Source organism: Salmo salar, chromosome ssa14 (assembly GCF_905237065.1).
Source record: "Salmo salar chromosome ssa14, Ssal_v3.1, whole genome shotgun sequence".
In the NCBI taxonomy this organism is placed as follows: Eukaryota; Metazoa; Chordata; class Actinopteri; order Salmoniformes; family Salmonidae; genus Salmo; species Salmo salar.
In genome coordinates this window covers 27,462,435-27,476,368 of record NC_059455.1, presented here as the reverse complement: position 1 = coordinate 27,476,368, position 13,934 = coordinate 27,462,435, and the positions used below count along the sequence as shown (strand labels likewise).

General features: G+C 42.1%; 2 protein-coding genes across 2 annotated transcripts; both read right to left on the bottom strand.

Annotated features, from left to right (window-relative positions):
* Nucleotides 1–602: 602 nt before the first annotated feature.
* Nucleotides 603–9,048, bottom strand: LOC106569183 (mucin-4). The gene is made up of 9 exons (XM_014140265.2): nt 8,959–9,048; nt 8,615–8,824; nt 8,417–8,470; nt 7,274–8,263; nt 6,837–7,148; nt 6,331–6,708; nt 4,489–5,319; nt 4,268–4,381; nt 603–958 (listed from the first exon to the last, which is right to left on the bottom strand). The coding sequence occupies exons 2-9, from the start codon at nt 8,757–8,759 to the stop codon at nt 603–605; spliced, it is 3,180 nt and encodes a 1,059-aa protein (XP_013995740.2). The 5' UTR covers nt 8,760–8,824; nt 8,959–9,048.
* A 430-nt stretch (nt 9,049–9,478) lies between these two features.
* On the bottom strand, nt 9,479–13,158 carry LOC106569185 (uncharacterized). The gene is made up of 3 exons (XM_045693666.1): nt 11,563–13,158; nt 10,508–11,343; nt 9,479–9,490 (listed from the first exon to the last, which is right to left on the bottom strand). The coding sequence occupies exons 1-3, from the start codon at nt 11,609–11,611 to the stop codon at nt 9,479–9,481; spliced, it is 897 nt and encodes a 298-aa protein (XP_045549622.1). The 5' UTR covers nt 11,612–13,158.
* Between the last annotated feature and the right edge of the window lie 776 nt (nt 13,159–13,934).

Genomic DNA, 13,934 nt, shown 5'->3' with positions numbered 1-13,934 from the left:
GCTGCCAAAAAATCGTCCTAGCACGTCACTCCACTAGCTAAATAGGCGCTGTCCCTGGTTCTGATTTCTCCGCAAGTACTGTAACACCACCGCTTTTCCACAAAGTTGTCAATTATTAATACTTTGTTTTTTGACAAATGATCTAAACCTAGACTGGTAACTTAGTCTTATAACAAAATTATTTCGTATTTTACAGTCAAACTTGCAAATGTAAAGCATAAAAAAGCCTTCTTGAGAAAAGTGTTATTTTCACAACTGAATAGAGGAGAAACAAATCTGGAAATGTTTCATTTATGCAAATATAGGTTGTCATGTTACTGTTTACAAATAAATACACCCAATTAATTGAAAAACAAACAGAAAAGTTAAGTGTTCAGATGAATTGCATTTATTACAAGAGTTCAATGCGGATGGAAAAACAGAAATTTGATCCATTACTTTTCTTGGTCAACTTCATCATCCCCAATACTCTGTCCTGTTTTGGAAGAAAATGTATAAATAAAGTTACCATGACGACAAATAACATACTACAATACTGTAATCAATGCACTCAACAAAATAGTATTCACGTAGATCTTCTTTTGCACGAGGACATCATAGCATTACATTTTGTTACCTTTTATGCTGATTTTAAAAGACCATTCCATGTGGGCATGTGAAGTTGTCGGGCGTGTATCTGTACTCTCCGCGACCTCATGTGCACAAGGTCTGCATGGGTTGATAGCCTGTATGAACGCAGGGGAATAGACTACGTCTCCATCGTCGGTTGTGATCTGCAGTCGACAGCCACACTCTGCTCCGCAGAAACTGTCAATTGGCACAGAGAAGGACAGGAAACCAGTACAGCGTCCCCTGCAGACCACACAACTCTCTTGATCTGCTGGCTTTCTCTCTTGGGAAGAAGCCACGTCCGAGGTTCCGGATGAACGTTCCACAAGGAGATAGTTGGGGATTTTGTCTGTAAAAAAAAGTAGTTTGGGATTTTGTCTGTAAAAAAAGTTTTGCCTGTGCTGCAGATGGCTACAATGTACCGCTAATATAGGACTATTAATGTCCCAGTGCACTACTTTTGTGAGATGTATATATACACACAGTACCAGTCAAAAGTTTGAACACACACATTCAATGTTTTTTCTTTATTTTTACTATGTTCTACATTGTAGAATAATAGTGAAGACATCAAAATGATGAAATAATACATCTGGAATCATGTAGTAACCAAAAAAGTGATGAACAAATCTAAATATATTGCACTTTTTTTTATTCTTCAAATGTCAACTTTGCACACTCTTGGCATTCTCTCTAGCTTCATAATGAATGCTTTTCCAACAGTCTTGAAGGAGTTCCCACATATGCTGAGCACTTGTTGGCCTCCCACTCCTCTTTCTATTCTGGTTAAAGCCAGTTTGCGCTGTTCTGAGAAGGGAGTTGTACATAGCGTTGTACCAGATCTTCAGTTTCTTGGCAATTTCTCGCATGGAATAGCCTTTATTTCTCAGAATAAGAATAGACTGACGAGTTTCAGAAAAAAGTTATTTGTCTCAGGCCATTTTGAGCTTGTAATCAAACCCACAAATGCTGATGCTCCAGATACTCAACTACTCTAAAGAAGGCCAGTTTTATTGCTTCTTCAATCAGAACACAGTTTTCAGATGTGCTAACATACTTGCAAAAGGGTTTTCTAATGATCAATTAGCCTTTTAAAATGATAAACTTGGATTAGCTAACACAACGGGCCATTGGAACACAGGAGTGATGGTTGCTGATAATGGGTCTCTGCATGCCTATGTAGATATTCCATCAAAAAAATCTGCCGTTTCCAGCTACAATTGTCATTTACAACAGTAACAATGTCTTCACTGTATTTCGGATCAATTTGATGTTATTTTAAATGGACAAAAAAAAAAAAAAGGACATTTCTAAGTGACCCCAAACTTTTGAACGGTAGTGTACGTACAATATATATATATTAGCATGGTATTGAAAGATACCAGAGGGTGGATAACAAAAAAAAGCACTAATATAAGAAGTAGATGGTACATGTTATGTTTTTGGGCTAAATGTATACATTATGATTTGCCTCTGAACTGTATGTGAACCCCTCTGCAATCTACTGGCACTAACCATTAAAAACTAGGACTTCAACCAGGCTGTCCATACCCAGCCTTCTCTCCTCTCTCCTCAAAACCAAAAGCACAAGCTTGCAAACACAAGAATCACAAAGAAAAAGAATAACCAAATGAGTTTCTCTTCTCTTTTCTTCTTCTTCTTCCTCTCCTTCTCACAAAAAGGCTTTCTTCTTCGTTTCTTTTTTCTTTACTTTCCTTCTTTTCTCTTTTTTCTTTCTTTTCTTTTTCTTCTCTTTTTTTTTTTTTCTTTTTCTTCTTCTTTTTCTTCCTTTCTTTTCTTCTTTTTTTTTTTTTTTTTTTTTTCTTCTTCTTTCTTTTTTTTTTTTTTTTTTTTTTTTTTTTTTTTTTTTTTTTTTTGTTTTTCCTTTTTTTTTTTCTCTTTTTCTTTTTTTTTTTTTTTCTTTTTTTTTTTTTTTTTTTTTTCTTTTTTTTTTCTCTTTCTCTTCTTCTTCTTTTTTTTTCTTCTTTTTCTTCGCTTTCTTCTTTTCTCTCTCTTCTCTTCTTTTTTTTTCTTTTTCTTCTTCTTTTTTTTTTTTTCTTTTTTTTTTTTTCTTTTTTTTTTTTTTTCTTTCTTTTTTTTTTCTTTCTTCTTCTTTCTGATTGATTTTCTTTTCTTCTTTTTTTTTCTTTTTCTTCTTCTTCTTCTTCTTCTCTCTTTCCTTCTTTTTTTCTTCTTTTTCTCTTATTTTCTTTATTTATTTCTTCATTTCTTCTTCTTGTTGCTTCTTCTTCCTTTCTTCTTCTTCTTTCTTCTTTCTCTTCTCTTTCTTCTTCTTTCTTCTTTCTTTCTTCTTCTCTTTCTTTGTAAAAGTATACTTTACGCACTTGATAACAATAATACATTCCTCATTGCACTGTGTTGTTGTAGCACAGACAGGCTATAATCATTTTCTTCTCTAAAACTGTAGACCTAGGCCTAATTATAAATAGTGGAGCTTTGCCTGCCCAGGGACCACAGAGTGCAGACTGGATCTGCCATTCATAACTGTTAACTTTTTTTTCTTGCACTTTGACAGGTACATATTTAGCCTACAGCCCTAAAACAGTATTTACACTGAACAGAAATATAAAAGCAACATGCAACAATACCAAAGACTTTACCGAGTTACAGTTCATATAAGGAAATCAGTCAATTGAAATAAATGCTTCGGTAGTACAAACCCACAGTTCCATTAGTTGTCCGGGTGGCTGGTCTCAGATGATCCTGCAGGTGAAGAAGCCAAATGTTGAGGTCCTGGGCTGGTGTGGTTACATGGGGTCTGTGGTTGTGAGGCTGTTGGACATACTGCCAAATTCTCTAAAACGACGTTGGAGGCAGCTTATGGTAGAGAAATTAACATTAAATTATTTGGCAACAGCTCTGGTGGACATTCCTGAAGTCAGCATGCCAATTGCAAGCTCCCTCAAATCTTGAGACATCTGTGGCACTGTGTTGTGTGACAAAACTGCACGTTCTAAAGTGGCCTTTTATTGTCCCCAGCACAAGGTGCACCTGTGTAATGATCATGCTGTTTAATCAGATTCTTGATGTGCCACACCTGTCAGGTGGATGAATAATCTTGGCAAAGAAGAAATGTTCACTAACAAGGATGTAAAAAATTTGTGCACAAAATTTGAGATAAATAAGCTTTTTGTGCAATGGAACATTTCGGAGATCTTTTATTTCAGCTCATGAAACATGGAATAAGTTGTGCTTATATTTTTGTTGAGTGTATTTCAATTGACCGATTTCCTTATGAACTAACTCAGTAAATTATTTTAAATTGTTGCATGTTGCATTTATATTTTTTTGTTCAGTGTAGTTATCGGCTTACCTCTGACACAACACAACTAACGTTATTATCACAACAGAGCTAGCTAACGTTAGTGAACTTGAATTACATAAATATAAAATGATACTTATACTCAAATAATTTACTCTCGCAAGCTTGTGACCAGCACGCTGCAGTAGGGAAGTAAAGCAGAAATCAAATCCATCACTTCTGTTGTTTGGCTGTGCCCATAGCAACGTTCAAAAATGAGGTGGATAGAAAATACATGTTTCAGAGGTGTCAATAATAAAATATCAATGATACTAGGAAATATCATACGGCGAGTTTAGGGCCAGTAATCTTTTATCTTATCAGATATATAATAACCTGTTAGGTTCAACATTCGTTTGATGTTGGGCTGTGGGGCTGTCTGGGACCTTTGCTTCATCAACTTGGTAGCGTAGGCCACTTCTCTCACTCCGGTAGCAGACATAGACCCATCTGAAATAGACAACATGCAGAGGCCATTAATGTATCACCTCAACATAATTTACCATGCCCTCACCACACAGTGTACTGTCCCTTGCAATGTGAACTGCGGGCCTTACCCAATCTGTTCTTCAGTGGGTCTGACTTGGCAAGTCTCTTGATCAGGTGGTTCCTCTCAGCGATAGCCATCTTGATCAGGTTAGCAGGTTTGGTTTGGTTCTGCTGATGGCCCTCTGCAGTATGACCTGGCAAGAGGAACTGAGGTGTGGGGACTCTTGGGAAAGACTCCTCTGGTGTCTTGGTGTTTAGTTCCTCCTGGATAGACTCCTCCTCTGGTGTCTTGGTGTTTAGTTCCTCCTGGACAGACTCCTCCTCTGGTGTCTGGGTGGCTGATTCCTCCTGGATCATCTGTGGTGTCTCTGGTCCAGGACAGGGTGGAGCATCGGTAGTGTCTTCAGGCTGGGGTTTGGAAGTTACCTCCACATTTGATGTTTCGACATTCTCTTCTGTTTCAACACTCTCTTGAGGATTTTCAAATGTTACTGCCTCTTCATGTGGTGGACAAGCCAATCTTGATATTGGTGCATTCTCTACATGTTGAGGACTGACCAATTCTGGTATTGGTGCATTCTCTACATGTTGAGGACTGACCAATTCTGTTATTGGTGCATTCTCTACATGTTGAGGACCGACCAATTCTGTTATTGGTGCATTCTCTACATGTTGAGGACCGACCAATTCTGTTATTGCTGCATTCTCTACATGTTGAGGACTGACCAATTCTGTTATTGGTGCATTCTCCACATGTTGAGGACTGACCAAGTCGGATGATTTCCTGGTCTCTATGTTGTCTGGTTTGACCCACTCTGCTACTTCAGTAACATCCTCAGCAGGTGAAGGTCCCAATCCCAGTTCTTCTGCTGGATTCTGATGTTCCATGGCAGCACCGTCTGTAGTGAGAAAACATAACATGTTTAAGGATTCTGATGCTCCATGGCAGCACCGCCTGGTAATGAGAATGTCGGCATCAAAGTGCCTTCTTCAGTAATGCTGAAACGTTGATGATTTACCCAATAATTTACTGGGAGTTTATATATGGCGTGTGCAACTCTTTTTTTATATCTTATGTGGTACATATACATGAGTCAAGTTTTTCTGTGTATAATTCCTAAAATGTATTATGTTTACTCACTACAAGGCGGTGCTGCCATGGAACACCAGAATCCTAAAACGTGTTATGTTTTTCTCATTACCAGGCGGTGCTACCATGGAGCATCAGAATCCTAAAACATGTTATGTTCGCCGTTAGTCAGCACCTCCACATAAAATAATTTTCTCTGGGTGTGCGCCAGCTGTCACGTCCTGGCCACTATAAAGGTTAATTAGTATTGTAGTTTGGTCAGGACGTGGCAGAGGGTATTCGTTTTATGTGGTTCGGGGTGGTGTGTTTGTTGAAGGGGCATTTAATTTAAGTATTCCGGGGTTTTGGGCACTGTTTGGTTTTCATGTATTCTATGTTTAGTCTAGTGTGTCTGTTTCTATGTTTTGGTTAATTGGGGTTGGGACTCTCAGTTGAAGGCAGGTGTTGTCTATGTGCCTTTGATTGAGAGTCCCATATATGTGGGTGTGTTTGTCTTTTGTGGGTGATTGTTTCGTGTTTAGCGTATGTAAGCCTAACAGGACTGTCAGTTTATCGTGAGTTTGTTTTTGTTATTTTGTATATCCATCTTGAGTTTATTAAATGTTCAAAATGAACTATATCAACTCTGCTGCGTATTGGTCATCTTTTTCCGACGATGATTTCGTTATATCGTCCTCCGACGAAGAAATCCCTGACACCAGCTCATGTTTTTTATATGTATATGTACCCCAACAGATAAATGGAATTTGATAATATCAGATTCTAATACAAAGAATAGAATAGATAACGAGCTGAGTAATTCTTCCATATCCAAAATTACCAGGCAGAGGAGAGGCTGAGGATAACGTTCGGGAGGACGCTGGTCCCTCTTCAGTTTGTGTAGTTCCATGCAATGCTAGTCTTTCATCAGTTTGTGCAGTTCCGTGCAATGCTAGTCTTTCATCAGTTTGTGCAGTTCCATGCAATGCTAGTCTTTCATCAGTTTGTGCAGTTCCATGCAATGCTAGTCTTTCATCCGTTTGTGTAGTTCCATGGAATGCTGAAACTTCAGTTTGTGTAGTTCTGTGGGTTGCTGGTCTCTTCTCAGTTTGTGTAGTTCTATGCAATGCTGAAAGTTCAGTTTGTGTAGTTCCATGTGACGCTGGTCTCTCCTCAGTTTGTGTGATTCCATGGGCCAAGTTGTGAAAGGAAATGCATGCTTATAACAATATCAATTGTAAGGCTTAAGCCATGGTTCATTCCAATATCTATAAACACACTATAATATCAACATAGACCCCCATCAAATCAATCAATGTATGAGTTGATTAAAGTACATAATCTCACCAAACTTGAAATCTTCTGAATGCAGAGTTGAGGTTGTCAGTAATCTTTCAGATGTCTCCGGATTAGTCACCTGATCATCAGTCATTGCAGAAGATGCTTGTTGAGATACTCTGGGAGATGTGTGTCTTTCTGGTGTCTCTGCTGTTCTCCCTACTACTGTTTCAGAAGGAGCTCTTTCTGACAAGCTACTTCTTGAAGATTTTCTTGAAACTACTGGTAAAATTCTACCAACAGAAGCAGATGGAGACACCAGTAGCTCCTCCATTGATGGTGCAGAGGGAATCCTAGGCAGACTGAATTCACCAACATGAGCTGTGGATGCAGATACAAAATTTGGCACATACTGTATACATTTCACCTTAGAAGTTTTGCCAATTTTTACCTAAAACGTGTCTTATTAGGTCGCTCATTCTTCAGAGTGTGGATGACAGTTGTACCTGATACAAGAGAAGTTTGTGGAGAAGCTCTTGGTGATACTCTGGGAGATGTGTCTCTCTCTGGTGTCTCTGCTGTTCTCCCCACACTCTCCTCTCTACTGGGTATCCTGACTGAGGACACTCTCTGTGCTGCATCAACTAGTTCTGTTTCAGATGGAGCTTTCGCAGTAATATCACTTCCTGAACATTCAGGGGAAACAACTGAAGTTTGCTTTATAGGTGATGCAGACTGAGGCAGCGCTTTATAGGAAGGGGCCTTCTGAGGTATAATCACATCAGATATCTTGTCCACAGCCAGATCCTCAAAGCTGCTTGTTGAATTTCTCATCTGACCAGATGATTCTACCTCCGAGGCTGCTGAGAAAAAGACCTGAACAGATTGAGTGCCAGACATTTTCTCCTGCGAGGGAAATGTGTCACTGCTTGAGGATATATCCTCATCAGTCACAGTCTCCACAGCAGCAACAGAGGGGAGTTCCCCCATGGATGGTGGGTGAGGCAGCTCCTCAAACAAGGGAACCTGATAAAACATGACCCCACTAGAAGCTCCCTCTGGTTCCTCATCACCAGGGACAGGACTAGGATTAGGGGACAGGACACATGTTGTGTGGGAACGGTTGGATGAAGGCAAGGCTTTGCTGTGGAAGATGAGCGCCTCAGGGAGACCCTCGGAGTGAACTATAATCACATGCTCGGATGGAGCCCTGGAAGTGCGGATCAGCACAGTGTTCTCAACGTCGACCACGCCACTGACTGACGGATCTTTCTGGTACACGGCAGACTGGACCACTGAACTGCTGACTGCATTATCCTCCATGGCCTGGTGGCCAGGCTCCTCACAGTGTACATGGCTTGATGATGTATCAGATGGAGACAGACCTGACGCTGCGTTGTCTCGTTCCTCAGATATTTTGTGAGAGCATTCACTCAAAACAGATTCCGCCAGACCAGTGAAGGAGATGGTTCCCTGGTAGTCATTAGTGTGACCTCCTAAAACACAACACAACCCCAGACCCACCAGAGAGATGGGAGTTAGAAAACACATCTCATTACATTACCAATCTATTGCATCTTTTCAGTGGAAATATACTATGGAAAGTGTAGGGTATACATTTTGGACTTGTGGAACAAGGAAGGACTTACCCCTTAAATCTCTGAAGATGTATGAGAGCTCTTGAATATCAAGATTTGGATGTTCTGCACAATAAACCATAACTAATTACATGTTATTCAACTGCACAGATAAATGTTTATGTAGCTTAGAGTTCATTTGAATATACCAAACATTGTTTGGGGAATTTGTTAATGAAGTGTGAATTCATTTTCCTATAAGCACTGCACCTTTCTTCAATTGCAGAAGCTGGCCGCAGTAAGATGCTATGAACGCCAGGACATTTGGAGGCTCCTCCAGTAGAACCGCGCGACTGACGGCAACTAGCCAGCTCTTCAACCCCCAAGGTAGGATAAGCGTCGACGGGTGGTTCATTTTCGCAACCAGTGACACTTGTGTGAAAGTCAATGCAATCGTGAAGCACCTGCTATTGCTTATCTCTATTATGGTGAGATGAAGAGAAGAGCGGAGAGCTAAATATTTCAGGTTTGATTCGATTCCGCACACAGCCTAGATGCATTTAGACTAGCGTAGGTCATAATATAGACTTATAAATGACTCGTTTCACACTTACCTCTTCATTGTGTTTACAGGACGGTTCTCAAAACATGGCAAACATGCCGTATTTGATGTTGGTTATATACAGTCCGTTTGCGCGTAAAAGTTGGCGTTGATGTCTGTGTCACAATTGGGGGGGTTACATAGTGGTTAGGCTACGTCATAATAATGCTTGATTTTACATACAGTAGATTAAACATAGATTTCTGACAGATGTGTTAGGTTATCGGTTTCCATTGGCTTTATCAGCATTGTGATTGATATTAAATGAGATTCAAACACACTTATAACACACACAGTTGTTTTGGAAATATTTTCACCCTCTATCTAAATCTATAAAACCCTCTGGATTTATTCACTTATTCATCCAAAGATTTTCTCTGACCTCTTATCGAATAACAATAGTTATTTATTTTAAGATTTACAGTGTCAGTTGATGCCTAAGTTATAAGACACAGCGAGAAAAACAGCAGCTGTATGTTTGCAAGGAGTGATTTTATTTGCAATTGAAGATCCACCAAAGGGTCAAGTAAAGTTTAGCTGTCTGCCTGTGAAAACAGACCGAGGGTCATTACTGAATGCAGATCCTTGTTTATCCAAAACATCAATCCATCTCATTAAAAGAGTGAATAACTGTACGATACCTAATTTACAAAACAGTAAACAGACAATATACTGGTAGTCAAAAAGGGGACGGGCATTTTCCCAGGGTAGCTGCAGTGGAGGAGGCTACTAAAAGGAACTCTTTGCTTTCTGGAAGTATTCATAGTGGTGCCACAACAAAGGGGTATATCGTTTTTTTAATAAGAAGTTGCGGTGGTGAACCTCTGCAACATAGGTCTATCAGTGGTAGGGATGGTTAGGGGCCTTTACCATCACAACCCCAGGAGGAGGACATTGTGGCCCCAGAACTACAGGCACGTGGGTCTGAGTTCTGGCCATCACAAGCACACTGTAATGGGCTCCACTGGAATACTGATGATCCCCCCCCCCTTTATGCCCTCAGAAAAGCCTCAATTCGTCAGGGCTTGGACTACAAGGTGTCAAATGTTCCACAGGTATGCTGGCCCATGTTGACTCCAATGCTTCCCACAGTTGTGTCAAGTTGGCTGGATGTCCTTTGGGTGGTGGACCATTCTTGATACACACAGGAAACTGTTGAGGGTGAACATCACAGTGGCATTGCAGTTCTTGAAACAAACCGGTGTTCCTGGCACCTACTACCATACCTTGTTCAAAGGCACTTAAATATTTTGTTCTGCCCATTCACCCTTTGAATGGCACACATACACAATCCATGTCTCAATTGTCTCAAGGTTTAACAATCCTTGGATTTTACAAGTGACATATTATAGCTTTCTCTTGGATTCACCTGGTCAGTCTATGTCATGGAAAGAGCAGGTGTTGTTAATGTTTTGTATACTCAGTGTATATAGTTAGTGTTTCTAATAAAGGGATAGCAGAATAGATTGTTAGTGCTGGTAATGCTGTATGGACCCTAGCTGGCAATACTTGTAAAACATCCAGTCTGCTAACATAGAATGAATATACAATATATTTTTCACCAAGTTGACTGTTTCCCTTTTGAATACCTTGCTGCATCTTTGCTGTACCATTCCCACAGGGACAGGGTTGACCACTGTGACCTTGACCCCAGGTGGATGGCTGAAGGGTAACATCCCTACCACGTCTGATCTGTGGCCTGCAAAGGGGGGGCTGGAGTATTGGGCGGGCTGGCTGACCTTCTGCAGCACCACTATCCCTACACTGGGGTTGTCCAGCTTTATCTTGATGGTACAGTGGCTGGTGCAGTCCGACACACTCTCAGGGATTGGAGGTAGGGATGCTGTCATTGGGGGAGGACTGGAGGCCTTGATGAGAGCCCCTGGAGTAGCAGGAGGAGCAGCAGCTGGATGTGAAACTACTTGCGTCACAGGTTGTGACCCATACCCAGGGATGGCATTAAAACGGACGGGTACAGAACAAGGGATATCTCCTGGTTCTAACTGACCCGCCAGGCGAACCAGGGCACTTTGCCTGTTGCTGGGCAGAATTGTGAGCTCAGGATTCTCTGATCCTTGGCGGATCAGAATGTTCTTCATTTTCTCTAACATTATGTTTGGGGGAGATTTGACCGTCACCTTTGGTTCTGAACCAGCTGTTGTCCCAGTTAGATTGGGGGAACTGTACGTTGGCTCAGTGGGGGATGCAGGTCCGACTGTGGAGTTGAAATCCCCCTTCATTGGACTGGCAATGGGCACGGATGTTGACAGTGTTGTTTGTTGTTGTTGGTGGTAACTGGCAGTGGGCACTGGCATGGAGAGTTTTGCTTGTTGTTGCTGGTGGCAACCGACAGGCATAGGCCATATGGTTGAGATTCCATTACTTGGCTTATCCACCACTACATAGCCAAAATAAAATGTTAGTGTAGCTATCACTTTTTAGTCTAACGTTACCGTATCGTTGTGCTTTTCTCTAAATACATATGTTCTAACTTATTCTCATTAGATGTGGATAATAAAATATGTTGAGCTTCAATAGCAGGAAAACAAATAACTACACGTATAGCTATAGTAGCTACTTGTAGGCTAATCTAGCTTTTTTAAAATGCATTGCTTACCCCATGCAAAATATGGATCTGCATCACAACAGCCTGGCGAACAGGTCATTTTGAGTTCTGACAAGTAACTGAGCAGATGTTAAAAGGATCAAATTGCCTTAGGCTCAGTCACTCCAGCCTCTGTTGATCTCAAGCAAGACAGATTTGAAAGGTAATGGTGATTGTTTTGTTTATTAAACCCACATTGACACCCGTGGAATCTGTTACTAAGCAATGTGGATGTGACATTCTATGACTCATTTTGTGAGTGTTCCAATGGTTCTAAGCATAGATTGAGTGGACAACACCGTGTGCATTTCAATGAAAAAGAGTGGTCTTAAACAACAGCCCCAATACTGAGCTTGACATTATCAGTCTTTTGTATCAATGTGGAAGTTTACCCTCCATCTACTGCATTTATATAGCTGCAATTACCTTCAATTCTATATTTTTGTAGTGATTGATTGCGTGATTGTACAATATCAAAATTGAGGCAGATAAGAGATATACAGATAATTCATGCAATGCAGGAATTAAATATCTGTATTGATTATTATCATCTTAAAAGAATGCAAAGGAGAAAATGGCAACTACAAAAGTAGGTCCTTCTCGTGTAAAGACAGGATTGGTTGCCCTGGGGATTGTAGTTCCTGACAGCCTGTAGCAAGAAAAAAAAAAAAAGAGTCCATATATAACAGCATCATAACACAGCTTCTTCAACCACTTCTAATACCATAAGTTTATGTTCCTACATACATGGTAGTCATGGATGAAATTCATCAATATATAAACAAAAAATAACAACCATGCATTTCCTAGCGGCAACACGTTAATCTATATTGATTGTTGTTCGAGTGTGTGTCTGATCCTTTGCTGTGAAGCGATTCGCATCTGAGGATGCTGTCCTTCTGCTGTAACCCTCCCTGGTTCTGTCCCACGTTGGTGACAGGGACCCAGCATGAGGAGCCCACCCTTCTGAGTTCCTCCTGGTGCCCACACGAGAGCAGGGAGCTGTGGCGCTGCTGCAGCAGTGGGCACGGGAGAGGGCACAGCCCCTGGGTCTGCTGCCTCACCTGGTGGGGGAGTGGAAGAGGGGGTCAGAGTAGCAGGACTGGGGCTGAGGGAAGGAGGTGCCCAGTTTGTGAGAGGGGCAACGGGGCTCAGCCATGTGGTGGGTTTGCAGGCTGCCGTGGGACGACAAGGAGTGGGGTGGCAGCAGATGCTAGAGTACTGGCCACAGTCCTAGTACATGGGGATGTTGTGCTCCAGGGTGTTACAGTGCATCATGGTCAGGGAGCTCATCATGCCGCCCATCCTGCCCTGGGACTCGGGCCCCGTCAGGTGGAAGAGGTGCCAGTGGCTGCCGGTCCCACTGAGGCTGCTACACATGCCTGAGGAGAAAGACGGGGAAAGAGAGAAACCATAAGACATGATGGAAGTCTCACAAATATCCCCCAGTATATCATGTCTGTAATATTAAGGTAAAACCTATAGATGAATTACGTGTACAGCTACGAACCAACAAATGTACAGCTCGGGTTTGTTATTTTACAATATACTTTACAACTAAAATCTACTGACAGTGCAATGATTTGAACATTAAATGAATGCACTGAAATGTCTCACTGGGCCTGTGAAAACACTGGGGCATGAAGTTAGTCTGCAGTCCATGTTTGGGCAGAGCCATGGCAGCCTGTTGCTGCAGAGACACAGGACATTACCCTGGGGAGTGGGTACTGTGGCCAATCCCAGGCGCTCCCTGGGGATACAGAGAGAAGGGACGGCACACCAAACAGGGGCCCTTAATAAGGCTCCTGCTCGGTGGCTCCTGGACTCCAGCGGTGTTAGCCACATAGCTGGGGGTCCTCTGTGGCTCCTGGATTCCAGTGGTGTTAGCCACATAGCTGGGGGCCCATCAGTGGCTCCTGGACTAGCACCTGAGCTCTAGCTGCTACATAACTCATTGTTCTGTCACTCCAGGGAGGTTGGTCACAAAACATGGGGTCCTTGGTATCTCTGAAAGAGCAGCCGAAGCCGCAGTCTGAGCTGGAGCCGGGCTGGCAGCTACAAGACATGGGGCCCTGGGAATGTCGGCTGAGGTCATAGGGACAGACAGGAAAGGGAGTCTTTTTCCCTCCTCTGGTCCCAGGCCCAGTTGGCACACCAGGCTGGGGGTGTTGGCCAGCTCTGGAGCAGGCAGTGAAAGGTAGACTAGGAAGGAGGTTCTGGTGTCTCCTGCGGGCGTGAGGGTGGGTAGGCATGGTGGAGCAGACTTGGACTGAGTTTCCTCTGTTAAGGCAGTAGCGGGCGGTGGGAGCTGCACACTGGGGATGCTGGTCTCCTCTAGTGACACAACAGGAAGGCACACAAAAACATGGGCCATGATGTCATCA

What these genes read in the sequence shown, in the direction of transcription:
- LOC106569183 (XM_014140265.2), bottom strand. Translation starts at nt 8,759, where the DNA reads ATGAACCACCCGTCGACGCTTATCCTACCTTGGGGGTTGAAGAGCTGG. An exon ending in GCTTCTGCAATTGAAGAAAG is followed by an intron (nt 8,471 to 8,614) that starts GTGCAGTGCTTA and finishes TTTATTGTGCAG; the next exon opens with AACATCCAAATCTTGATATT. An exon ending in CCCACTGAAGAACAGATTGG is followed by an intron (nt 4,382 to 4,488) that starts GTAAGGCCCGCA and finishes TGTCTATTTCAG; the next exon opens with ATGGGTCTATGTCTGCTACC.
- LOC106569185 (XM_045693666.1), bottom strand. Translation starts at nt 11,611, where the DNA reads ATGACCTGTTCGCCAGGCTGTTGTGATGCAGATCCATATTTTGCATGG. An exon ending in AGATCCATATTTTGCATGGG is followed by an intron (nt 11,344 to 11,562) that starts GTAAGCAATGCA and finishes TTGGCTATGTAG; the next exon opens with TGGTGGATAAGCCAAGTAAT.